Source organism: Lutra lutra, chromosome 5 (assembly GCF_902655055.1).
Source record: "Lutra lutra chromosome 5, mLutLut1.2, whole genome shotgun sequence".
Lineage (NCBI taxonomy): Eukaryota > Metazoa > Chordata > Mammalia > Carnivora > Mustelidae > Lutra > Lutra lutra.
In genome coordinates, this window is record NC_062282.1 from 70,839,234 (window position 1) to 70,865,513 (window position 26,280).

The window sequence follows — 26,280 nt, forward strand, 5'->3', positions numbered from 1 at the left end:
ATTTTCTTTCATATAACTTCATGGTAATTGCTTCTTCCTTTTATGTCATTTTGGCTTACAAAAGGTTTCATAGAAATGCTCTAGTTAGGAATAGTGGGAGAAACCTGAACGTAATTAAAAAAAAATTGAGACTAGGCTCTTCTTTTGTCTATCACATCAATATTAGAATGTGCCTGACTTTTGTTTTATTAATTACTGACACCTATTATCTCTAAGGTTTCTTTCTTTTTTTTTTTTTTTTTTTTTAAGATTTATTTGAGGGAACGAGAGACGGAGAGGGAGGGGAGGAGGGAGAGCATGCATACACACAAGCAGGGGACGCAGGACAGGGAGAAGCAGGCTCCCCACTGAGCCAGGAGCCTGATGCAAGTCTTGATCCCAGGACCCTGGGTTCATGACCTGAGCCAAAGGCAGATGCTTAAATGAATGAACTACCCAGGGGCCCCTCTCTAAGGGTTTCAATTAAACTTCTTAGATTTTGTAGTTGGTAAGTAACATTATCTGTGAGATTTTAAAAAGGTAAAAAATCTCACTTATTTTTATTCTTCATTTAGTGGTGAAGGTAAAAATGTTCTCAAACAGAAGGGCTCCTCTATAATGTTCCAGGTTTTTGTAAGAAGACTTTATAATGAATTTTAAAGAAGAACTCTTTATCTCTCAACTTCCTGCATAGGGTAATAGTTCAGAATGGATGGTATTCAGTATCTGGTTAAGAGGATCACTCAATGCTTGGGGTATATCAGAAACCTTTTTTGAGTGAAACAATTTGCATGGGACTTCAGCTTAACTCTAGAGAAATAAATTTCTATTTTCTTTTATATTAAGTGAAAACTTGTACTTACAGGTACCATAGGCAGGTTCCCACTGCAATGACATCATCTGAAACTTTTCCTCATCTGTGTCTACATCCAGACTGGAAAGATACTGCTTTACTTTTCTTGCCATTTGGGCATCCTCGTATAGTTTCTTGGCATTAAGCAGAGAGCTGCGACGTGCCCTTTTTTTGTGTGCACCTCCCTGAACATCCAGCATGTTCGAGTTTGTGCTGCCTTGACTCAGTGACCTGTAGGGAGATGGACATCACAGTGAGGGGCAGTAAAGATGAGAATTACAAATGGCAGACTGAAGATTAAAAGAATTTTGTTCTGTTAATGCTATTGCATGCTGATGCAAATGAGTTAAAAGATGAAGAGCATTAATGCAGAGTAATATGGTACACATGGCTATGTTCTGAGTTCTAAGATTCGGCAAAGTGTAGAACTCAAAAGAATAAGATAACACCGCCCCCCCCACCACCACAATGAATTCCATCAGGTGTATGTTTGCGCCTATGCAACCCATGGCAAAACTATGACAAGTAAACTGGCCCAAAGGCCATCCACACTCTGAAGATATGGCAAGAGCCTGGGTCACAACAAGCGGATCCTTAATCAGATCTCTGCACCAGGAGTTATTGTAGAGCAGCTCTGCTTGTTTGTGCTGCTTTAGGTATGCCATAGCCATTACCATTCCTGTCTACAGCAGACCCACTCTGAGTATGCTAGCCGATTTTAACAGTAAGTAGATCTTGGCCAAAATTCAAAGAGAACAACCAATAGGAAAAATAAGAATTTATATTCAATTCAATATAGTTAGAGACCAGAAGTAGGAGAGAAAGTTACTCAGTCTTCTACTCACACACCAATTGATTAGGCAATATATGGTTCTAGGACTATCTGTGACTGGGGACCTTTCTTTGCAATGCCTCCATGATAGAACTGCAAGCAGGCAGAAATAACTACAGTTCAAACAAGCTAAAGCCTCTCCCAACTCTCCTCTTTTTGGCACACTTCATTCTAGAATAACCACATCTAAAACCAATGGAAAATAGGAAATGCTATACTATTTATAATAAGGGTAGAAATGCAAGGTTCTTAAATGATTTTTATTTTAGATGAAGTTCCCATTCCAAAATAATAAAGCTATCTATGGGTTTATTAAATTACCCTCATTTTTATCCCCAAATATTCTAAAAGACCACAACCTATAGAACAATTTGTTCTTCAGTGCTTACATACTATTTAAAACAGACACTAGAATCCTAATGTTTTCTTTGTAAACTAAGTGAAACAAAGTTGTTGAAGTGTTATAGTATTTTTTTTCTTTCAGTATTTTAAGAACCTTGGAATAGGATGTGCCTTACATTGGAAACCAACTTTTGATTGCTACTGGTCAGGCCCGTTTCACACACAGAAACGTCAAAACTTAAGAATGGTTGGGAAGAAAATCCAATGACATTAATGAATTACTCTTTCAATCTCCAAATGATTTTAAGAAGGGAGTGAATCCGACAAGTTTCACAACATTCCCAAAGCAGCAGTCAAAAGGAGGCAATTATCTGCAAACCCAAGCCAAGACTCTAGCACCAACAGCTTTTACTTCTCTAATGGCTTGTTTTAAGAAATAATGCATTACCAATACACTGGATGACACAAAAGATACTACTGTGCAGGGAAAAAAAACCTCCCAGAAACTAGTCACTCAGAAGATTCATATTCTAAGTATTCATATTCTAAGAAGTCTAAGATCCAAATAAACCAATTTAATTTGCTCACATTTTTCTTATTAAAGATTTTTATTTATTTATTTGTCAGAGAGAGAGAGAGAGAGAGAGAGAGCGAGCACTGGCAGATGGAGGCAGGCAGAGGGAGAAGCAGACTCCCCGCCGAGCAAGGAGCCTGATGTGGGACTCGATCCCAGGATGCTGGGATCATAACCTGAGCCGAAGGCAGCTGCTTAACCAACTGACCCACCCAGGTGTCCCAACATTTTTCCTTTAATGAATGCAAAAGGGTGTTATGTGATAAAAATACATACCTAAGTTTACATAAGAGCTCTTTTAAATAAGCATAAAGTAAAAAATATTCAGGGGTATGAAGGCAGTGAAATGATTTTTCTTAGTGGTACATCAAATAATGGTGTGTCCAACAACTGAAGATATCTTAGATTCAAATAAATGCAGTAAAATCAAGTGCCAACATTTAGGAGCAAATTTGAATACAAAGATCTTATAAGTTTTCCTTCACTGGTATCCGAAAAAAAAAAAAAAAAAAAGGTTTCTACAAATCGAGGATACACACAAAATTCTAGTAACTAAAAACATTGTAATAAATGACAATAAAATGTCTTCTAAACTACTTCCAGAACAGAAAATACCATGATATAAGAATAAAAGCACTTAGCATCTACAAAATCACAACAGAATGCAATCCTAAAACTGAACAGTGAATATGTTACTTAAGTCATTTAACACCCCAAATTCCCAGTAGGATGTACTGACCAAGTATTTTTCTTCGTAACAGTAATGCCAGGAATCAATTTCTATTTTTGGTGAGAAGAACCAGAAAAGACCAAGACATAAATGTGGAATACAGGAAACACATGAGAAACACAAAGAGAAGGAAGAATGGAGAAGGAAGTTCAAGTTCACCAAACTTCCAACAGAAAACAAGATCACAAATAAGACAAGACTCAAGTTCAAGTTAAGTGGCTCACAAAAAATCCCTCTATCATGTAATAAAAGCATCTAACTTCATGATTCACTCTAGTCTTAAAATAACAAAATCCTTCATTCACAAAACCATTTCTTTGTTCATCTAAAAATGAAAGGGCTACATAGATGATTTATAAGGTCCTAAACATTCTGATTCTAAATAGGTATCTATGTAAAAGCAGAGATCTGAACATACCTGCACAACAAAAGGTGGCAGTTTCTGATTGTATTAGTTTTTTTTTTTTTTTTTTAAATAAGGTCAACTCTATCCCCAGCTTGGGCTTGAACTCACGACTTCAAGATCAAGAGTTGTATGTTCTACAGACTGAGCTGGCTAGGCACCCTGACTGTATTACAGTTTTAAGAAAGATAAGGGAGTCTCTTATTAAAAATGGCAGAAATTTAAAATAAATTTCTATCATGTTATATTACGTCTCACAGTATTAGTGGATCTGATGAACTAAAATCATCCTATTTCAATTATTTACTAACTGAATTTTAAAATTTTTTATTGTGTTATGTTAGTCACCATACAATACATTATTAGTTTTTGATGTAGTGTTCCAAGACTCATTGTTTACTAACTGAATTTTATAGCAGAGTTTGGATAAGGGCTGCCTCTTCTTGGAAAACTAATGGGAACAAAACTTTCACAAATAAAAGTCATTCATTTTTTTATTATTACATATTTCTTAATAAAATATGGCATTTGAAGAAACTTTTTGTTAACAGTAGGCTTCACATCCAACGTGGGGCTTGAACTCATGACTGTGAGATCAAGAGTCACATACTCTACTGACTGAACCAGCCAGGCACCCCAAAATATGGCATCTGAGAATAAGAAAATGGCACAGACTCTGGAATCAGACTACCTGGGTCTCGATCCACTATTAGTGAGCTATAAGAATTTAGACCAGTCTATCTTCCCTGTCTGCAATATGGGAATAACAGTATTTATCTCCCAGGGTGGATGGAGAATTCAGTAATTCATTTAAAGTGCTCAGAATAATATATAGCACATAGCAAGCACACAACAAATATTTACTATCATCATCATCATTTAACTGCCCCTGCTAAATTAAAATCTATAAGGGCCTTATGGGACATCAACAATGGCAAAGTAAAGGGGGAAAAAAAAAGCTAGTTCCATCACTACTTTCACCTTGTTAGCAAAAGGCATTTGTCAGGAATGTAGGTTGACAGGGTTAATAGAACGCATGCTATTTTCTGTGCGTGCATTAATGAATAGGATGCAGTATATGTTAAGAGTTGTACAATCTTCATTTCAGTTGCATTCATCTCTACACTTACCCCAGACTCCGCCACCTCTTCTTCCTGCAAGCAAGAGCCACAAACATTGAAGCATGGGTTGAATAGGAAAGCACAGAAAAAAGACAACAGTTGAGAGTCAGAGAAACTATGGAGACAGACTAGAACAGAAAAATTTTACCAAGAAAAAATGGTAGTTAACAGTAAAATGACTTTAATGGAATGCAGAGGGGTAAAATGAATTATGATATATACTGAAGGCCAACAAACCTGCAATATTCTTTAAAATATTTTTTTAGGTTAATTGAATTTCTAATATCAAATCTATATCTTAGGCTTATGTTAATAAGAAACTTAAGAAAAAACACGTTTTACTCTAAACTGAATTTAAAGTTTTTAGGGAAGGAAAACTTAAATTAAGGAAGAATTTTTGAATATTTTTTGGAAAGGACTTTTGGGCCACTCATTCAAATGACAGGATGGAATTATAAGGAACATAAAAATTTATGTCATTTCTAAGGGAAGAAATTTCTCTGACAATATACTTTACAAGAAATGTTAACCAGCAAAACTGACTTAAAATTTAAGTAAAAATATACCATCAGAATAAGATACTGCATATCCTTATACTCCAATTAGACTGAATAAAGATTGTATTTATTTTTGCTCCCTGCCGGCCTCAGTGTGCCAGGCCTACACCCACTAAGCTCCAGCTGCAGGTACCCCAAGTCTCTGTTTTTCAGTCAGCAAATTGATTACTGTTAGAATAAAAGATGTTACTTTGTCCACACTAGATAATTTACCCCACAAAATGGACGATTATTAAAAAAAAAAAAAAAAATGGACGATTACTTGCTTAAACAAAGAGCACATTTCAGTACTGGCTGACAAAGAAAACAGATTCAGGAAAATTCAATCCATTTCTAAGTGTCCAAACTAATTATAAATGTTTCCTTTTCCCCCAACTATATTCTACTTAACCAAGGCCATTCCACAGAAATCAGCCAAGTTTACGAATTTTCTCCTTAGGTTTTTCCTCTGCTCTTTTTTGTAGCTCAGCTGGTACTCATTATTTACTGGCCTGGTAGGGGCACAAATTCATTATGTCTTCAGGAACAAGGCTCCTAACATATAAATGGAGGTCCACACAAAGACAACGGGGAGTGGTGGGACCACTGGACAGAAACATGCAACAAAAGCAAAAACTTAAAGAAACAAACAAACAACAAACCCCCCTCCAGGTTTGCTTTGGTCCCTGGTTCTTACTGTTTTCTGCTTCCAAACTGTTGAGCACCGACATGTCTCATTACACACAGTGATTCTTAAGGGTGGAGTGGGATGGCTACGGAAGAGGAGAGCTGACACTACCCTTCGTCCATACTCTGAAGATCTCTATACTAGGAGCAACCATCAGATCAACTCCTTACAAAAACAAAGATTCTTCCCCAACAGTAAGTAAGACAAAACAAAAAACCTACCCCCCACACACACTATATTTTGGTTACCAAAACTCTAACTCCACCTCTGATTTTTAAAGAAACAAGTATTTTTTGTTTCCTTCGTAGACTACATGTTTTTTTAAGCCAAAGGAACTGTGCTTGCCTTTGTTGATAGTTCATTTTGAAAGTCTTATGTACTGAAGCTATACACATAGGCCCAGAAAAAAGTAAGTCACCTAGATTAAAACCCCAGTTACCTATTTACCCTGAAAATTATGAAAATTACTGAGAACATCTTGACAACAAACGTTCTATAAGTTTTATATAGTCTGAGAAAGACTTTATATTAAAAATGAATTTTAAAAAAGCATTCTTAGAAGTGAATATGGAATACAAATAACATCTGCCATTTCTAGTAATGATGGAACATGCTTAAATCTGCACTTTCTCAATTCTGTTAAAGTACTTACACACAAATAAACAGTAGTACTATGGCTTGAGGAAAAAATTATGTTTTAAAAGAATAAAGTATGACTTAATCAGAAAAACAGCTTAAAAATATTCAGTAAAAATAGAAGACATGTGCAGACTAATAAATAATACTATACAAATTAGGTTGAAAACCAGATAAAAGCATTTGTCCTCTGTGATAACTTCAGTAAAGGTCAGCAATTTTCTTATATTAGTTACTTAACATAACAATAACAATACAGAATTATCCACCTACTCAAAAAAGTAGTACAGAACACGTGTTCAAATCTCAGCAAACTACGTAATACTGGGCAAATAACCTAACTGCTCTCAACATTGGTTTTTTCCAATGTAAAAGGAAACCCTATACCACCTACCTTTAAGGGGTACCAGGACAAATGATTACTTATGAGTGACCTGTGTAAGCATGTCATGCAGTGTATATAACAAATGGGAGATGGTTAATAAATATTATTGCTATATCACTCGATGTCACTCTAACACTTTTACACACTTCAATGTCTTACCTCTGCCGAAACATCATAGCTGGGTCCATGTTAGCAGAAGTCATTCGAACAACTTGGCGGATTTCTTTGGCAATCATTCTTAGCTTCTCAAAATTCACTAAACCATCTACTTTGGAGTCATTTCCTATGGAATAAAAGCAATTCTTTGGTTCTCAAAATTAAAATACCTATATAAAGGTAGCAGAAGTCAAGTTTCTCTTGGGAGCACAATTCGAACTGCCACTTCTGTTTTCTTATTTTTTGTTTCCTTAGAGGAGGAGATAGAAAAGGAGGTGGGCGAGGGGCAGAGGGAGAGAGAATCTTGAGCAGGTTCCATGCCCAGTACTAAGCCTGATGTGGGCTTAAAAGTTCTATTTTTAACTCTGCTCCTAGGTACTGAGCTATTGGAAGGAATTCTATTCCTATGGCAGCAGTGATTACCAATACTGGAAGGTGATAAGCTACATAGCTTCTGAAACCAATTTCACAGTGTTGTTACAGGAACACCTGTAAAATGTGCACCTCCTTAAGTCTTACTCTCCAGATGCTCAGCTCACTCTCAGGCGGGGACCTGTCTCTGCTCTTTTAGACAGCAGGGTATAGCACCTGAAAACTTGGGCTTTAGCCAGGGGTCACAAAGAGTGACCTATGAGCTTAATTAATCCAGTAAGTTTTCTTTGATTTAAAATACTTTTAGAAATTGTTAAATGAGTTGTCAACATTTAACAAGTGGAAGATATCCCCTGAAAACTTCTGACTATTCTTAAAAAAAGGGAGGGTTCTGGTGGGGGATTAAGGAAGAGTAGGTATGTTTTCTTAAATCACAATTATTAGTTAAAATTAAGAGGTGGCTGGCTCACAGAAGAAACACTTTCTAGTTTGCCATTCACTTTCTTTTACCCAAAGTTTTAATTTACAATTTTTACTTTCATCAACTGATGCAAATATGCTTACTTAAAAGTTCTGTAATTATTATATCTATTCTGATAACTGGGCTCTGAGGAAAAATTCACACAACTTTCAAAATGGTCTGCTTTTCTTTGAAGAGAGTAGGTATGAAACCAAACTTAGCCAATCTGATGGCTTACTAAAAGTTCAGAGTACAAGGCAAAAAGAAAAAAAAAAAGATGTTCAGAAGGCAATGTGACTGTCTATCATAGTGTATCTTTTTCATGCCTGTCTTCAATACTTAGTGTGGCTGCATTATGTGGTAGGCCCCTGAGATGCCTCTGTGGAAATCCTAAGTCCCAAAGACAACTTTAAGAACCTAATGGGTCTGAAACACAGCATGTTCTATCTCCTCTATAGTAAACATAGTATAGTATAGTTCTATAGTAAACAGAACCTATACATTAAAGATATGAGTTGTTCAGTGCCTCAACATGTGAGGTGGTAACAAAATAATAATCAAAAATACTTTTCAAGTCACGTAAACATGTTTTGAGGTAGCAAGTCAGAAAAATATATGTGAAGTCTATCACAGTATTTCCTTATGAAAGAGGAGTAAGGAGAGAAGGGGTAGTAAGATCAGATAATCAGAACCACCTTGTACTGAGAATAACTAGAAAATTTGAGCAAAAACAGAAAAAGCAAATAATTTAAGTCATCAAAAAGCTACTGAAGCAGTGAAGATTCTGAAGAGGAATGAAGATCTGGGGAAGGTTTACTATTTCACAGTGCTTGATCCTAGGGGTATTTACTGATTCAGAAAAGGCAGATGATGAGCTTAAAGAACTAAGTGGTACCATACCAACCTATGAGATTAGAAGGAAACAACTTAAGTTCTGGCAAACTTCCAATGCTTTGGGTTGGGATCCTGAAGGGCTATCTTGGCATTAAGGATGAACTAAATGTGACCAGGATACAAGTTCAGTGTTAAATTATCTCAAGATATGAAAATGGATTAAGGTGATTTTGGATTGTTAGCACACCTAGCTGTCTGGCAAAAGCAAGCTTTAATTTCTCTGGAGGAATGGGGCATTATCCGAAATCTCAGATTATTTCTCTAATTTTTTATTAACAACATACATTTGACCAAAAATAACCAGGGCTATCAGGAAAAGAGACAACATGAATTAAATGCAAGAGAAAAAAATGACAGAAAGGGACCCACAAAGGATGGGAGATATTAGACACAGACTTTAAAATAACCAAGTTGAATATGTGCAAAGATACAGAAAACAACACAGAACTATTATGGAGAACATAAGATAAAAAAAAAATGTAAATTATAAACCTGACCAAAAAGAAAAAAAAAAGCCTCATATAACACAAAAACTGGTAGTAGGAACTCACTGATATATTTAATAGTAAATTACACACGGTTGAAGAAAGAACTGAAAAACTGGAAGAGATTATCCAGAATGAAGCACGGTTAGATAAAAAGATGAGAAACAGAGAAAATAGGGTATGAGGCAACGGAGGAAGTCATAAGGTCTAACAGAGGTGAAATCAAAATTCCTAGAGGTTAGAAGAGGAAAGGTAAAAAATTTGAAGACAAAATGAATGAGAATTTTCAGAACTCAAAAAAAAAAAAAATCAAAATACAGCTTTCAAGACATCTTACAAATAAATCAGGACTATGCCACACCTAGTTACATCACAGCCAAACCAGATGAAAAAAAGAGACAAAGAGAAAATTATAAGGCAGCTATTGGAAAAGAACAAAAGATAGTCACAGGCACAGCGAGTAAGACTGACAAATGATGTCCCAACATCAACAATGAAAGCCAGGACACAATGGAATGGTCTCTTGAAATGTTTAAAGACGACAACTGCCAACCAAAATTATGTCTTAAAAATGAATATGAAGTAAAGATATTTTTAGATAAATAAAATTAAGATATTTCATCAGCAGCAGACTTGCACTTAAATAATAGTGTTCTATAGAAAGAAAAAAACCCCAACCACACAGAGCACTGAAATGCAGAAAGAAATAAAAACAAAAACATATAAATATTGACTCTACTAAATGATAGTATGTGGGAGTTCAAAGCATTAACAACAACTGCATATAAACTGGGAGGTTAGTAAATGGAATTTAAATAATCTAAGTTCCTTGTACTGCCCAATACATAGAAAAGTACTGATGAATATTAACCTAACATCAACTAATTGAGTATAAATATTATAATGTCTATTGTAACATGAGAAAAAGAGTAAAACAGTATATAGTTAGTAAGTTACTGTACTAGAACAAATACCATACACAAAAATTAACTCAGGAAGTTTGTAGATAAAATAAGGTAAAAGATCACTAAGTTAGGCTTTTAAGGCTAAGAACCTGCTGTTCAACAAAAGATAATCTTAAGATACTCAAAAAGTAGGTCATATTACACCTAGGATTTATAAGAAATACTTAAAAATGTAATAAACAAAAGAGAAAACCTGATAAAAAGAATACATAAGAAACCTGAACTCATAATTGACCAAAAAAAAACCCCACATAGGGGCGCCTGGGTGGCTCAGTGGGTTAAAGCCTCTGCCTTCAGCTCAGGTCATAATCTCAGAGTCCTGGGATCGAGCCCCACATCGGGCTCTCTGCTCAGCAGGGAGCCTGCTTCCTCCTCTCTCTCTGCCTACTTGTAATCTCTGTCTGTCAAATAAATAAATAAAATCTTAAAAAAAAACCACATAAATATATAAAAGGGTACTCAATCTCATTAGTAATTAGGAAAATGCAAATTAAACCATACCATTACTGAAATGGGTAAAAATAAGAAGACTGAATTTACCAGGTATTGATGAGGAACAATGACGACTCTTAATAACAATGCCAGTGTTGCACTTCAGTACATAATGCCAACTCTTTTCTAAAGTTGATTATATGAGTATCAGATCCATAAATGCCACCTTGACTGATATGAATATTCAAGGCAGCATTATTCATAATAGGTGAACAGTGGAAAACTGTCAAATGCTTATCAGAAGAATGGAAAAACCCACTGTACTGCATTCAGGTAATGGAACAGTAATTTTGAAAAGTCAAGTACAGCTATAGTCAAAAACATGGAAAAATCTCACAAATCTAAGGTTCAACAATATAAACCAGAAACCAAAACCAAAGCATAACAAATACGTTCTGTAATTCTATTTATATAAAGTTCAACAACAGATAAAACTAAACCCTAGTATTAGGAGTCAGGACAGTCATTACTATTGGGGAAGAGAATGAGGGTGGTAATTAATTAGAAAGGGACATTTTGGTTTTGGCCAGGGTATTGGTTACATGGGTGTTCTCTCTGTCATAATTCATTTAGTTGCTCAATGATTTGGGGAATTTTTATGTATTGCATGTGTTGAGTAATTCAATTTAAAAAAAAGTTGGAAGGAAAAGTATTACTTAGCAAAATAACAAATATGATTCCAACAGTCTGATCTGGGTGTAAGTGAAATTTATGTTTGAATGCATAGGATAAACACCTAAATTTGTTTTTGTCAATAATGTGGATTTTGATTTATAAAAGTTGCTGCATTTATAATTACATAAAGCTTTAGTGACATAAAAGGCTGCAAAATATATGAAATATAATAAAGCACAATTCTGTGAAATTAGTTGAAGTTTAACATGCTAATTTTCAAATAACTTTTAAATACCTTCATGGAGAAATGTCATATCTTTCTTGACAACAGGGAAGAGTGGAATAATTGGAGGCTGCATGCTTTGACTACTAAGAATATTTCTGTATTTTGCCATGTTTCTAGATGGATCAAAAAGGTCTTGTAGATCTTGGAGGTGTTTCTCATACTTGCTTGGTAATTTTTCCCAAGTACCTCTGAGTCGTGCTACAGATGCCAGGTTCAGGCCACTGCCAAAGATGAGAATAAAAACATTAATAAGGGACTTGGAGGAGTGAGAAAGACTCAGGGCAGTAAAGCATATACACCAAGTTTCTCTAACAAAGCTAAAATAAGTAGGGACATATTTTTAGTATGTTGAAATGAACAGAGTATAACCGTGGGAGAAAAAAATACAAGGGACTCTCTAATCTGACAACAAGGAAAACTGCTTTCAGAGGAACTATATATATTACTTGTCTATGGTTGTATTCCTGTAGCCTTTATTTTCCAGCTTGCATGTATGAGACAAACATAGTATTTCCATAAAAGACACACTTAACATAAAAAAAAAACCCCTCTAATATCACAATGTTTCTGTTTGTTTTACCAAGAAATAACTTTATGGAGACATTATCTATTTGAAAGAGGTTTAAGTAATGCTAAACACAAATGCTATAATAATTGAGGCAAGTTCTAGGGCAGAGGCAGCCTTCTTTCCCAGAGATTTTGTTCTCTCACATCCGATTCAAATACTTCCCTATCTCTCGGTTCTAATCCTGTTCCCCCAAGGCCTCCATATATTCAGTGTCTTCTTTTCTACAGGATTTTAAACTCAGATAGCCCCGAGGTTGAAAAGCATGCATGTCCATTAGGCTGCAGCTCTTCCCTATCCATTTTTGTCTCTACTACCACCCCCACCTCCCAGGTAGGCTGCCAAATGAATCGTGCATATATAATGCCTCAATTTTCTTACCAGTTAATCCCTCTTTTATACTTAGCCACCTGACTTTTAGGGACACCACTATACTTAAAATGTTCTGTTGACTTCTCATTTTAAGGTGTGACATCAAGATATTTGTTCCCTTTGCCTCTGAGAAATCATCCCAAATGACCGAATGAGTATCAGAAATACAAATTTCATCTCCACTTCAACTAGGAATTATCTGTAACTCCCAAACACATTAAAAGGTTGACCCCAAACAGTCAAAGTTAAATAGGAGAATGGCAAATGCTTGAAAAGAACTTCTGTAGGTGAAGGTCTCAATGAAAGCTGGTAAAGTTCTCCAAAGCAGGTAACTCACCCTGAAGGCAAGAACACCACCCTCCTTTTTGAAATAACACAAAGGAATCTATAGACTTATAGAATTAGGTGGAGGCTGGACCATGTTCCTTAACAGGGAATGCCGGATAAAGTATATAGCTATAGTACCTTGATAAGAAGCAGTTTAGCGGTGAGAAGGATAGAAGATAAAAACTCTGATTGGTCGGCAGCACTAAAGCCACCAATCTCCATGTGGTGGAAAGAAATAAAGGGTAAACAATTCACATTCAAGCTCAATTCCTGCTAGCCTGGAATAATGCCCTAGATCCTCTCTCATATGAACCTCCTGCAAATACTTGGTACAGGAAAACTCACATCATTCAAAAAGAAAAAAATAAACACAGAATCTATAACAAGCTGCTACAAGGAAAAACAACACAAAGAAAAATGCTGCCACCAATCAAATAAAAACTGGGACTAATCAATGACCTAGCCATGATTTCAAATGAATTAGTAAAATAAATAAAGAGCTTAATGGAGAGATATAAAGAGCTTAAGGAAAATATGGTAGAAGGAATTGATAAAAAGAAGTTAACTAGTAAAGTTCAGAAAAGAAATGGAACACAAAACCAATACAGAAATGAAGGCCACCCTGGAACCTATAGAGGAGGGGGAAAAAAAAAAAGACACTGCTACAACCTGGTGCAAGTAATGTTGAAGGGAGGATTAACAAAAGCAGTTAATGGAAGTGGACAGAACTGGAAGTCCACGTTTCCAGAAGAAAAGTTCTAGCACTCGGCTGGAGTAAAACAAAAACAACAACGACAAAAAAATGGAGTCTGGATGCGCTTAAGTAGGTAAAACGAATAGTTTGATTTTGCTGGCTTCACCCCTCCCCACAGGGACAGAGCTGAAAGCTAAACTAGACAGCTGGTGATTTCTCCCACAGGGGAGAGGGTGAACTCGTTAAGTACATATCTGGTTTCCCTAATTGTGCAGGATGCCATCAAAGACACTAACTTCGTTTCACTAAGCTCCAGAACATCCAATAAAGTGGGAGCTCCACGACAAGGGGTGAGGGAGCAGAACTAGAGAGTAGTATGGAAGATTCCTGGAGGACATTAAAGGAACACAGGTCCTGCTGACTGCTTCTGGACTCCAACAGGAGTCAGACCAGGATCCACAGGGAACATCTCACCTCTCACCTGCAGATGGCCCCAAATGACCTACTGGCACCTGCCCTGCTCCATACACCCAACTCATACCCCTACATCCTTCTTCCCTCTGCTGCTGGCTCCCTGTCCAAGGTCCTGAGAACAAGCTCTGGTAAAGAAGGAGCAGAGAAAATAGGCCAAAGTCTACGGGCAAAGGAGAAACCACAAACTTGAACTGGAGCACCACCTTTAAAAAATAGAATAGAATCTATTAGCAGATGACATGGTATACTGGAGGATACAGAGAAGATAAACTTTAGAATTCTCTCACAAGAGGGAGGGGTGCCTGGGTGACTCAGTCAGTTAGGTGTCCGCCCTCAGCTCAGGTCATGATCCCAGGGTCCTGGGATCGAGTCCCAGCAAGTTCCAGGACCATGTCAGGCAGAGAGGCTTGCTTCTCCCTCTCCCTCTGCTGGCAGCTCCCCTTGCTTGTGTGCACACATTCTGTGTCAAATAAATAAAATCTTTAAAAAAAAGAGAGAGAGAAAGCACGGAGCAGATACATCCATGTAATGTCTGAGAAAGTCTTAGAATCTATAGGAAGACTGCTAACGTTTTTTTCCCTCCCCTCACTCTAAAGACTGCTAGTAAAAACTGGGAGAGGGTTAATGCTACTTCAAAAGAAAAAACAAAAACAAATCAGGGAGCCATGACATCACTGAAGTTCACAATAATCCTCTAGCTGCCAAACCCAAAGACATGGAGAGCTACAAATTTACCTGATAAAGAATTCAAAATAGCTATTTTAATGAAATTCAATGAGCTACAAGAAAATTCAGAAAGGTAATTCAATGAAAACAGGAAAATAATACATAATCAAAATGAGAAAGTCAACAAAGATATAGAAATCATAAAAAAGAATCATAGATTTTTTTAGAATGGAAGAATTCAATGAATAAAATAAAATGTCACGAGAGCATCAGAATCAGAGTAGATGAAAGAGAAGAATCAGTGAGAAAAAGAAGAGCAACTTGGAAGTAACCCAGTTGGGGGTGGGAGTGGGGAGAATGAACAAGAGTGAAACAAGCCTACATGGTCCATGGGCCCAACCATCTGAATTAGTGGAATTCCAGACAGGGGAAGAGACAGAAGGAGGAAGAAAGCCTATTTAAAGAAATATGGCCGAGAACTCCCCAAACATGAGAAGAGATCTGGAAATTCAAGTTTATGAGGCTAACTGATTACCCCATTACTTCAATTCAAAACAACTTTCTCTAAGACTCATTGTAATAAAACTGTCAAAAATTAAAGACAAAGAGGCAGCAAAAGAAAAAAAGATGATAACCCGCAAAGGAACATCCATTAGGCTGTCAGCCGATTTTCTCGACAGAAAACTTACAGGCCAGTAGAGAGTGGGATAATACATTCAAAATGCTGAAAGAAAAGAATTGTCAACCGAGGACACTATCTGGCAACATTATCCTGAGAAATGAAGTACCTTCCCAGGAAAACAAAAGCTGAGGGTATTTATCACCATTACACCAGCTTTATAAGAAACACTGAAAGGAGTTCTTTGAACTGGAATGAAATGATGTTAAACACTAACGTGAAAAGATATACAAATATATGCCACTGTGATAAAGTTAAATAGATAGTTAAATTCAGATAACTTAAAAAAAAAAAAGATGTTATTGATTTCTTTTACAGAGCACAAGCAGTGGGGAGTGGCAGAGAGAGGGAGAAACAGGCTCCCCACAGAGCAAGGAGCCCAATGTGGGGCTCGATCCCAAGACCCTGAGATCATGAGTTGAGCTGAAGACAGAGCTTAATCAGCTGAGCCACCCAGGTGCCCCAAATTCAGATAATGCTTAATAGTGCAGTATGATCATTTCTTAACCACTTAGAGAATAAAGCTTAAGGAACAACAAAATGACAACAGCTACTATAAGGTGTTAAGGAATACACAATATAAAAAGGCAAATTCTGACACTGAAAACATAAGAGCAGGGAGTAAAAGGGTAGAGTTTTGCATGTGACTGAAGTTGATATCAGCATGAAATAGTTATGTTTCATGTAAGTCTCATGGTAACCTCAGAGCAAATACCTATTATAGACTCACAAAAGACAAGGAAAAGGGAATCAGAGCATTTCAGCACAGATGATCATCAATTCACAAAAGCACATAGCAAGAGAGTAAAAAGGAAAAAAGGGGAACTACAAAACAGCTAGAACTGTAACACAGCAGTAATAAAAGTCCTTACCAGCAAACATTCCACATGTAAATGGACTGAATTCTCCCATCAAAAGGCACAGAATGGGTGGATGAATAAGAAAAACAAGACCCAACTATATGCTGCCTATAGAAGACTCACTTTGGCTTAAAGGACACAAATAAGCTCAAAGTAAAAGGATGGAAAAGATAAACCATGCAAATAGAAACCAGAAGAAAGCAGAGGATGCTTTATTTGTATCAGACCAAATGGACTTCAAGCCAAAAATGGTAACAAAAGACAAAGGAGGTCATGATATAATGATAAAGGGCCAACTCATCCAGAAAATATAAAAATCATGAATGTGTGTGCGCCCAACATTTCAGCATGTAACTATATTAAGCAAACAGTAACAGATCTGAAGGGAGAAACAGACAACAATGCATTAGTAAGGGACTATACTATACCACTTTCAGCAATGGATGAATTACCTAGACAGGAAATCAATAAATGGACTTGAACCATACTTTAGACCAAATGGACCTAAATAATATATATACACAGGACAGTCTTTTCACCATTAGCAGAATATACACTCTTCTCAAGTGTAAATGGAACATTCTCCAGGAGAGATTATAAAATAAACCACAAAGGTCTTGGAAAATATAGGAAGACTGAAATAATGTCAAGTATTTTTTTCTGACCATAAGGTGTAAAACTAGGAATTAACAAGATGAAAATGGGAAAAATCTACCAGTAAAGAGAAATTGAACAACACTCCCTTGAACAACCAATGGGTCGGGGGAAAAAAAAAAAAATCAGAAGGGAAATAACTATCTCGCAACAAACTAAAACGGATACATAACAAAACCTATGGGACGCCACAAAAACTATTTCCAAGACAGAATTTTAGCAATAATTTTCTTTATTAAGCAATGGAAATTACCTGGCTTTTCATATCAAAGAACTAGCAAAAGAAGAAACTCAGACCAAAGCTAGGAAAAGGAAAAAAATAAAGATCAGAACAGGAAGATATCAAATAGAGGCCAGAAAAATAAAAAAGATCAATGGAATTAAGAAGTGTTTTTCTGAAATGATAAACAAAATTGACAAACCTTTAGCTAGACTAAGAAAAATAATGGAAATAAATAAAATATTACTACCTAATTCCAGGGAGAACTGGTTGATTCACTTGTGTCATCTATGCTATAAAGTTAGTTTCTTTGATATACTTTAATATAAAATATGGGAAAACAAAGCAATTAATTTTACAGGAACTACTGAATATGAATAATGTGCATAATAAAACAGTCTTTAAAACAAAACAAACCTTTAACCAAATACCCACCTTGGAGCTGTCTTTCCTTCTTTCGAATTGCTTTCCTTGGCTGTAAAGACACTATCATAACTGTGCTGTTTTTGTTTTTTTTTTTTAAAGATTTTATTTGACAGAGGGAGAGAGATCACAAGTAGGCAGAGAGGCAGGCAGAGAGAGAGGAAGGGAAGCAGGCTCCCCGCTGAGCAGAGAGCCCGATGTGGGGCTCGATCCCAGGACCCTGGGATCATGACCTGAGCTGAAGGCAGAGGCTTTAACCCACTGAGCCACCCAGGCGGCCATAACTGTGCTGTTCTATTATTTCTTGAAATTGTCCCCTATCTCTTTGGCTCAACTCTCTTCTTTACCCCTACACTCTGGATGGTCACTAGTTATGGCTCTTAAACCCTCTACTATTTATTTTTTATATTCTCTTTTTACATAGAGATCTCTCTCGGTGTTAATCATTTTTTCCACAGACTACTCCAAAACTGAGCCTCTAACTCTCACATTCTAACTTTATGCCTCCTACACAGTTTCAGTTTCTAGCCTTCCAAGTATCATCATTCCAAGTGCATCAATGGAATCTTGGTTCCTTGTTTTAGATTCAGCTGTTAAAAATTCTGAAGTAAGTGGCATGATTCCTGCATTTTATAGGTGAAAAAAAAAGTCTTCAATTTTCTACTGACACAGTGTTACTACACTGGAGAGGCAGGACTCAGACACAGGTTCAGCTGTTCTAAAGGTTAAGGCTCATATCTGTTCAATACTCCTAAAATCAAATAAACAAAACCACACCAACAAAAATTCCTCCTAAAGCGTCTAATTTAAGTGCACTCACTGGTTACCTTCATAAAGGAGTTTCTCATCACCATGACAGATTTATGATTATAAAGATTCCAATTCTATCTCATGTGAGACTAGAGCAGGTCATAATTAAATTCTGTGGGAGTCACATATAGCTGGGATTAGGAGGTAATTATGCTGCAATATATAAGCACAGGATCTTATAAATGGGCAAAACTATAACTACCCTCCACCTTTAAAACTTGACTTCCTTTAAGAGGAACCCCTTATCACTATACTAGGGGAGGGTCAGAAAATACATCATTACTTCAGTTAGCCAATCTAGCCAGTCATAATGAGTCAGGGGAAGAAAGGCTCCCAGGACATATAACCATCCATACTTCCTGGGCTTAGAGACCATGAATTTTTATTTTTTTTTTTTTTTTAAGATTTTATTTATTTATTTGACAGAGAGAGATCACAAGTAGACGGAGAGAAAGGCAGAGAGAGAGAGAGGGAAGCAGGCTTCTTGCTGAGCAGAGAGCCCAATGTGGGACTCGATCCCAGGACCCTGAGATCATGACCTGAGCCAAAGGCAGCGGCTTAACCCACTGGGCCACCCAGGCGCCCAAGACCGTGAATTTTTAAATTCTAAGGCCTACTGTGCTTCAGCAACAATACAACCAGATACCTCATGCAGTGTTTGATCAACAAATCAGTGCTCACCAAATGGTTGCCATTATCATCATTTATTGTTGTTTTTATTGTTTCAAAATTGCAATTTTAGGTTGGAGCAGTGATGCCACACTGATTTTTCAATGCCAATTCGCAGTGAGGCAGATAGGGAAAGATGCCCAATACAGGAATCTGATGATAAAGATCACCTGTTGGCCATATATCCCAAGAGAGTATAATCCATCAAAGGGGGAGAAGGAAAAAAAATGGGAAGGTACTTAACCCTCTTCAGCAAAAGAAATGTTTAAATGAAAGATGGCAGAAAAAGAAAGTGAAAAAGCCACTATTACCAGAATGGAAAATACATTAAATCTAACAATACTTTGAAAGCCTATTAATTGGACTTTTCTTCTAGTCACTTAACACTTATGCAAAAAATCAGCTTCATGTCTAAACTATACACAAATATTCATACATACTTACCTTATTATGGCAAACATGGAATTGAAGTTCTTACATTCTCGACAATGAAGAGCAATTTTAATAAAATGCTTAATAATCTTCATTCGTTTCAGCTGATTGGATTCAGTTAAAATCTCTGAGGCAACCCAGAATGTCTCCTGGTTAACAATGTCCTCAAACTCTTTCAAGTGAGTATTTCCTGTTTTGGAATCTAATTTAAAAAGGTCATCAATGTATTCAGTAGGCTCAATATTACGAAACAAATCGAAGTCCCTCATTGACAGCTGAGTGGCCACCTCAATGGTACTGAGCTGCAGCATGGAGAGCTGGCTTTCCTTAACTAGTTCTTGAGCATCTTCATCTGAACATAAGGTTTCTGTTTCCATGTTATTCTTTAAATAATACCTAAAAGAAAAAAACTATCTTTATAACTGATTTCACATTTATAAAGAGCACTTTCTTTTGGACTGTTGTCAAAATGTGATTATATGGTTTGTCAAAAACATCAGATGTTTGTCAAAAACATCAGATTATTCAGGAAAATTAACATTGTAAATGAGAAGACAAAGAAGTTACCCTGTTATTCCACCATTTGACATCTATTAGAGAGTAAAAATAATGTTGACAATGCTGCGAACCTAACCATTTTATGAAACTACTCATATGATGCGTCAACAACTGTGTGTGTGTTCTTGAGGATAAAGCTCTACAAGGCATATATGAAGGAAGCTGATGCAGGGTAGGTACTACGTGAGTATTTGTTCATGGACAGCATGAATGAACATCTGAATCAAGACTGTTTACACTTCTACTCAGAAGTCGTTCTTACACTCATTTTCTTCTTTCTCAATTCCCAAGAGAAGCAAAGAATAAAACCAGTAAAGAGGAAAAACCTCTCCACTAATGAGTTCTCCCTTCTTAAATACAAAACTTCGTTCCAGCAAATGGCACTGATCGACAATCATAAAAGAGACCATCATTTTCTTTTTACATTAACAATTCTGTTAACACTTAAAAGTTAAAGACAAGTTTCACAGCTGGAAGTATCTTGTTTAGGGCTGGTGCTGGGGATAAAAAAGGTAACATACTTGTCATGTGTCTTTTAGTTCATTCTTTTCTAATATACAATTTGATCCCAGCCTCAGTTTGTGACTATCTATTTTTGACTATAAAGGAACTGTATCTTGTTTTCTTCTGTGTGTATACTATTCACATACCTAAAAGAACACTTTAAATGTTGAGACCCTAGTTAATAAAATTGTATCTAACCTTTATAGTGGGGGCTAACTCATTCATTCAATTAACATTCCTATGTGGTAGGTTCTACTATTATCATTCCCATTTTTTAGTGAGAAAACTCAAGCAGAGAGAAACCAAATAACTCACTCTGGTCACACAGCCAGAGCTGGGACTTTCCCAGACTGCTGAGCACTCTGGCTCCACTATGTATAGCTAGCAAGGCTGAGTTCATCCATTCTCTCTTACCAGTAACCATGAGGGGTAGTAATCCTAAGGTTTCTAAGGATCTTAACTCTATATACAGAATTTAGGCTCACTAAAAAGAACATTATTCTCAGACAAAATCACCAGAGTTAACAACAAATGTACTACAGAAACAATCTTCTAGTTGATCAAATAATATTCAAAGCAAATTTTTAAAAATTTAAAAAAGTTATTCCATAGTCACAGTTGGAAAACTGCTTAGAAAAAGAACTGTAAAAATTATGCCCTCTTTTGCCCAGAGTACATTTTAGTAATACTAAAAACAAATTTGTAACTTAACACATACATACTCAGATACATACAAAGATAAGTATCATTTGGTTTCCTCTCTAAAAAATGGACTACACCAGTGGTTCTAAGAATCTGTTTTAGCAAGAGGGCTAAAATATTTTAGCAAATTATCCTTCCCTTCCTTCTCCTACTTTCGAGTAGTCCTTATGAGTGCTTACGCTCTGAGATTCCATTTACATAATTATGGAGACAAAGCTGAAAAAAAATCCTAATTTCAGAGAAATTTCAATGATCCTAAGACATGATATTTCTACTTAATATATCTGTTTTTACACACAATCTTCAAAAACACATCTATATAAAAAGGGGATTAAAGGGTATAAAAATTTTCAATAATATAATAACTAATGGAAATAAAAACTACAGCATAGCAAATATAGTCAATAATATTGTAATAACACTGTATGGTGACTACAGTTTTCATGCTGACTGAGTAACAGAACTATCGAACATATTGTACACCTGAAACTAAAACCATTGTAAGTTAATTGTACAATTAAAAAAAATTCTAGAAATAAGTACATTCACTAATAAGCACATTCACCTTCCATTGAGCTGAATTCTATCAGCTAATTTGGAGAACTGGTCTGGAAGTCTTCTCTGTTTTATGACACCCTCAGGAGTAACAGAAACTTCACAGAGAGAATATGTGTCGGACGCACCCGTCAAACCAAATTCATGAACAGCATGACAAACAACTTCTTTAGCTGTAGTGTCTTTACTGATGATAATGTAGCAACTCTGTTGATCTGCTTTGAAAACTCTTATAACTTGATCAGGAATATCTATGTAAATACAAAAGTGTGCCTTGTTAGTTTCAAGACAATTCAACTCTTCATAAAGCAATTTAAAACAAAAAGATACCTCTGGATAGTGATACATACCTACCTATCTATCTATACATACCTATCTATTTCAGGAGGTTAACAGAAATCACTGTTGCATTTATTGGTAAACGAATGTATCTACCTTTTCAGGTGACAAAATACTAATATATGTTCACAGAAAAACATACACAAAATGATAAACATTATGATTTGGAAGCCACAATCTTTTTATTTATTACAAACATTTTTAGGTCATTAAATACTCTTCAACAAAACAATTTTTTTTTTAAAGATTTTTTTTATTTATTTATTTGACAGAGAGAGATCACAAGTAGACGGAGAGGCAGGCAGAGAGAGAGAGAGGGAAGCAGGCTTCCTGCTGAGCAGAGAGCCCGATGTGGGACTCGATCCCAGGACCCTGAGATCATGACCTGAGCCGAAGGCAGTGGCTTAACCCACTGAGCCACCCAGGCACCCCAACAAAACAATTTTTTTAATAGATTTTATTTATTTGGGAGAGCTAGAGAGAAAGCACAAGTAGGCAGAGCAGCAGGCAGAGGGAGAGGGAGAAGTAGGCTCTCCGCTGAGTAAGGAGCCCGAAGAAGAGCTCAATCCCAGGACACTGGGATCATGACCTGAGCCGAAGGCAGCCTCAGCCACTTAACTGACTGAGCCACCCAGGCATCCCAACAAAACAATTTTTAGAAGAGGCATAGGACTCCATAATGTGTATTTTATTATTTTTAAGATTATTTATTTATTTATTTATTTGACAGAGATCACAAGTAGGCAGAGAGGCAGGCAGAGAGAGAAGGGAAGGAGGCTCCCCCACTGAACAGAGAGCCCGATGCAGGGCTTGATCCCGGGACCCCAGGATCATGACCTGACCTGAAGGCAGAGGCTTTAATCCACTGAGCCACCCAGAAGCCCCTTATTAAATTATCCAAACCTTTAATGACAGACATTTAGGTTGCATATCTTTTATAACAACACTGTGATGACTAATACTCCCTTTCGCTGGTAGATTAACCTTTGCAGTCAATCTGATTATTTCCTCAGAGAAAATCCAGTAGGGTACGGGGGAGGCGGGGGGGAGAAAGAGAGAGAGAGGACTTGCTGAGTTAGGAGGAGGGCAGGCATATTTTTAAGGTTTTTGAAATATACTGCCAAAATGCTCCCCAGAGATGTTATAATATTTTATAATGCTAGAATATAAAGAGAGCAATTTTAATCATATCCTTACCCAACTGTTCATTACAATTTTTTTTTCATTTTGAAATCGCTATGCTTTTCTTCCCTCTAAAAATATGTCATTATCTTACATTTCATTTCTTTGATTATGGGTGAGAGTCACTTGTTTAATGAGCAACTAATATTCCTTCTTTTTTTAAATTAATTAGTTAATTAATTTGAGAGAGATCACAAGTAGGCAGAGAGGCAGGCAGAGAGAGAGGGGGAAGCAGGCTCCCCACGGAGCAGAGAGCCCGATATGGGGCTCGATCCAAGGACCCTGGGATCATGACCTGAGCCGAAGGCAGGGGCTTTAACCCACTGAGCCACCCAGGCACCCCATATTCCTTCTCTTTAAATACTTTTTATATTCTTTATGCTTTTTCTTACTGAATTATTTATAGTAGATACCAACACTCAGTCTACTATACAGTGGCACATGTCTTCCTATTTTTATATTTATTTAACACAGGAAAACTGATTTGGTTAAACATCAGTTTTTTTCTTTGGGATTTCTGCTCTTAGCAGACAAATCCTAATTCAAGATATGCACAAGTAAGTAATGATTATCTCCTTCCCTCATTCTACTTTATTTTGTTATACTGCATCGGCTAAAACTTTAAAAACAATGTTCAATACGATGACCCTGGACTAATTTGAACAGAGTATATTTTCCCCCTAATATTTCTTAATATTAATAATTTCTTTTTTTTTTTTTTTAAAGATTTTATTTATTTATTTGACAGAGAGAGATCACAAGTAGACGGAGAGGCAGGCAGAGAGAGAGAGAGAGAGAGGGAAGCAGGCTTCTTGCTGAGCAGAGAGCCCGATGCGGGACTCGATCCCAGGACCCCGAGATCATGACCTGAGCCGAAGGCAGCGGCTTAACCCACTGAGCCACCCAGGCGCCCCATATTAATAATTTCTTGATAATAAATCACTGTTACAAAAATTTTGTTCTTTAAATTAGGAAAAATGTATTATTTGTGAGCTTTTTGGTAAGGACTGTAATTGGACTGGGCGATTTTGGTGGCTCAAGTAATTATATATGGTTTGTCTAGTACTATCTCATTAGCACTACATATATTAACTTTTAGAGATGAAGAAAAATGACAAATTTGTCTCAAAGCCATCTCAAGTACAATTCTGGCTAAAGGAAAGAATAATGAAAGAGATGTGGCAGAAGATAATTTCAGAGAATAAGGTACTACTACTCTGAGGCTCATGGGACAAAAAGAGACCCCCAAGACTGGAAGATTCAACTAAACATATATGAATGCCTGGAAAACACAGTCTTAAGAGTTCTAGGCCCACTGTCAAGCTGGAAGCAGAAGTCTTCATATATTCAGTCAAGTCCCTTTCGTAAGATGTATGCACCAAATGGCCTTTTTTGATGTATGCAAATATTTGAGTCACCAAAAGCTTCTTGTTCATATTTCCTTGCAGTGAGTCAATCCTTAGGGTGCTGATGACATCAGGTCTCTAAACCTACAAGGCTTAAGTTTAGACTGTTTTATGATCCATTCAAATCAGAGATGCTTCTCTACTCTTAGCTAGAAAATGTTTTCAAGCAGAGGGAAATTCCAGTTTGTCAAGAGAAAGATAGTGGACAAAAGGGTTTCATTATTCCCTTGAACTCTGTATAGAGAGGTCAAACAACTAACTACTGTTACCTGTACTGTCCCTATCCTCTTTACAAAAAAAGGCCTCAGTTATCTGGGGCTCTAGTACTGGATCAGTTTACTAGGTTTTTGCCAGCAGGATTGGTAACCTTGAGGGAAAGGGGAGATGCTCTGATCTCTTTTATTAATTTCTCCAGAGAAATTTATTCACAAAGACAGATTGGGAATTTGCACATAATTCATTTTCTCTTCTTTTACTTTCAAATACTAATAACATCTGGGAAGGAACTCAGACTTGTATATCTTGCAAAACAGTATAAAAGAAAGTCATACTGTTAAAGCCATTTGTTTCCCATGAGAAGGCCAAACTGTTACATAATCACATCATGTAAGAGGGATCTGGACATCATGAATGGGTACCCCTAGAATAGGTCCATAAAAGGGATTATTCAAAGAGCACCCTATTACCTAAACCCTGATTAATTTGCCAAGGTAATAATAAATACCAATCTGGAAAATGATTTCGAAAAACACTGGAGGTAAACATTTCTTTGCACTGTTATCGGAGTCATGGTAAAACTTTGTTTTAAAATTGTGACATGTAAAACATACCTATTCTTCGCCACCATGTTTGTTGTTGAAGGGCGTATGTGTCAAATGTAATACTTAACACAGGTAAGATAGCAAATGTTAAATGATCAGATGAATGGTAGACATGACGTTAGAATAAAACTGAATCAAGGGAAAATGATTTCAAATTTTAGGCATGAAACTAAAATGCACCTAAAAATAAAACCCCATAAGGAAAAAAGAGACATTTAAAAAGAATCTTGGAGGACTAAAGTATTTATTAATCTTATTATTCCTATTTCATTAAAAAAATCTTAGGTAATAGGTAAATGATTTAAGAGAATCTCCAATATCTGCACTTTCAACTCAAAAGTGGAATTTCTAGAATACTAACTATAATCCTCCTGATTAAAATAAAGAAATAACATACTTGAAGGATGCATGTATTCACCCCAGTAATAAAGAAAGGACTTTTTAAGTAAGATTATGATAAAAACAAAAACAAAGACTGCCTCTTAATCATACTTTAAGTTGTTAACTGCCAAGTAAGTACTTATGGAGTGCCTGTTACGTGTCAACAGTATTTAAGTGATGAAG

The 26,280-nt window shown here is 36.4% G+C and overlaps 1 protein-coding gene across 7 annotated transcripts in view; it reads right to left on the reverse strand.

Moving 5' to 3' along the window:
- RAPGEF6 (Rap guanine nucleotide exchange factor 6) overlaps nt 1–26,280 on the reverse strand; it is a 192,975-nt gene that overhangs the window by 19,806 nt on the left and 146,889 nt on the right. For 5 of the 7 annotated variants that reach the window (XM_047729928.1, XM_047729923.1, XM_047729926.1 and 2 more), the window contains 6 exons: nt 21,979–22,219; nt 19,662–20,045; nt 11,814–12,025; nt 7,239–7,362; nt 4,844–4,867; nt 843–1,063 (listed from right to left, as the gene is read on the reverse strand). In XM_047729928.1, the coding sequence (XP_047585884.1) occupies nt 843–1,063; nt 4,844–4,867; nt 7,239–7,362; nt 11,814–12,025; nt 19,662–20,045; nt 21,979–22,219 (1,206 nt within the window). The remainder of the gene's footprint in view (nt 1–842; nt 1,064–4,843; nt 4,868–7,238; nt 7,363–11,813; nt 12,026–19,661; nt 20,046–21,978; nt 22,220–26,280) is intronic. The other 2 variants (XM_047729924.1, XM_047729930.1) reach the window with 1 other exon arrangement.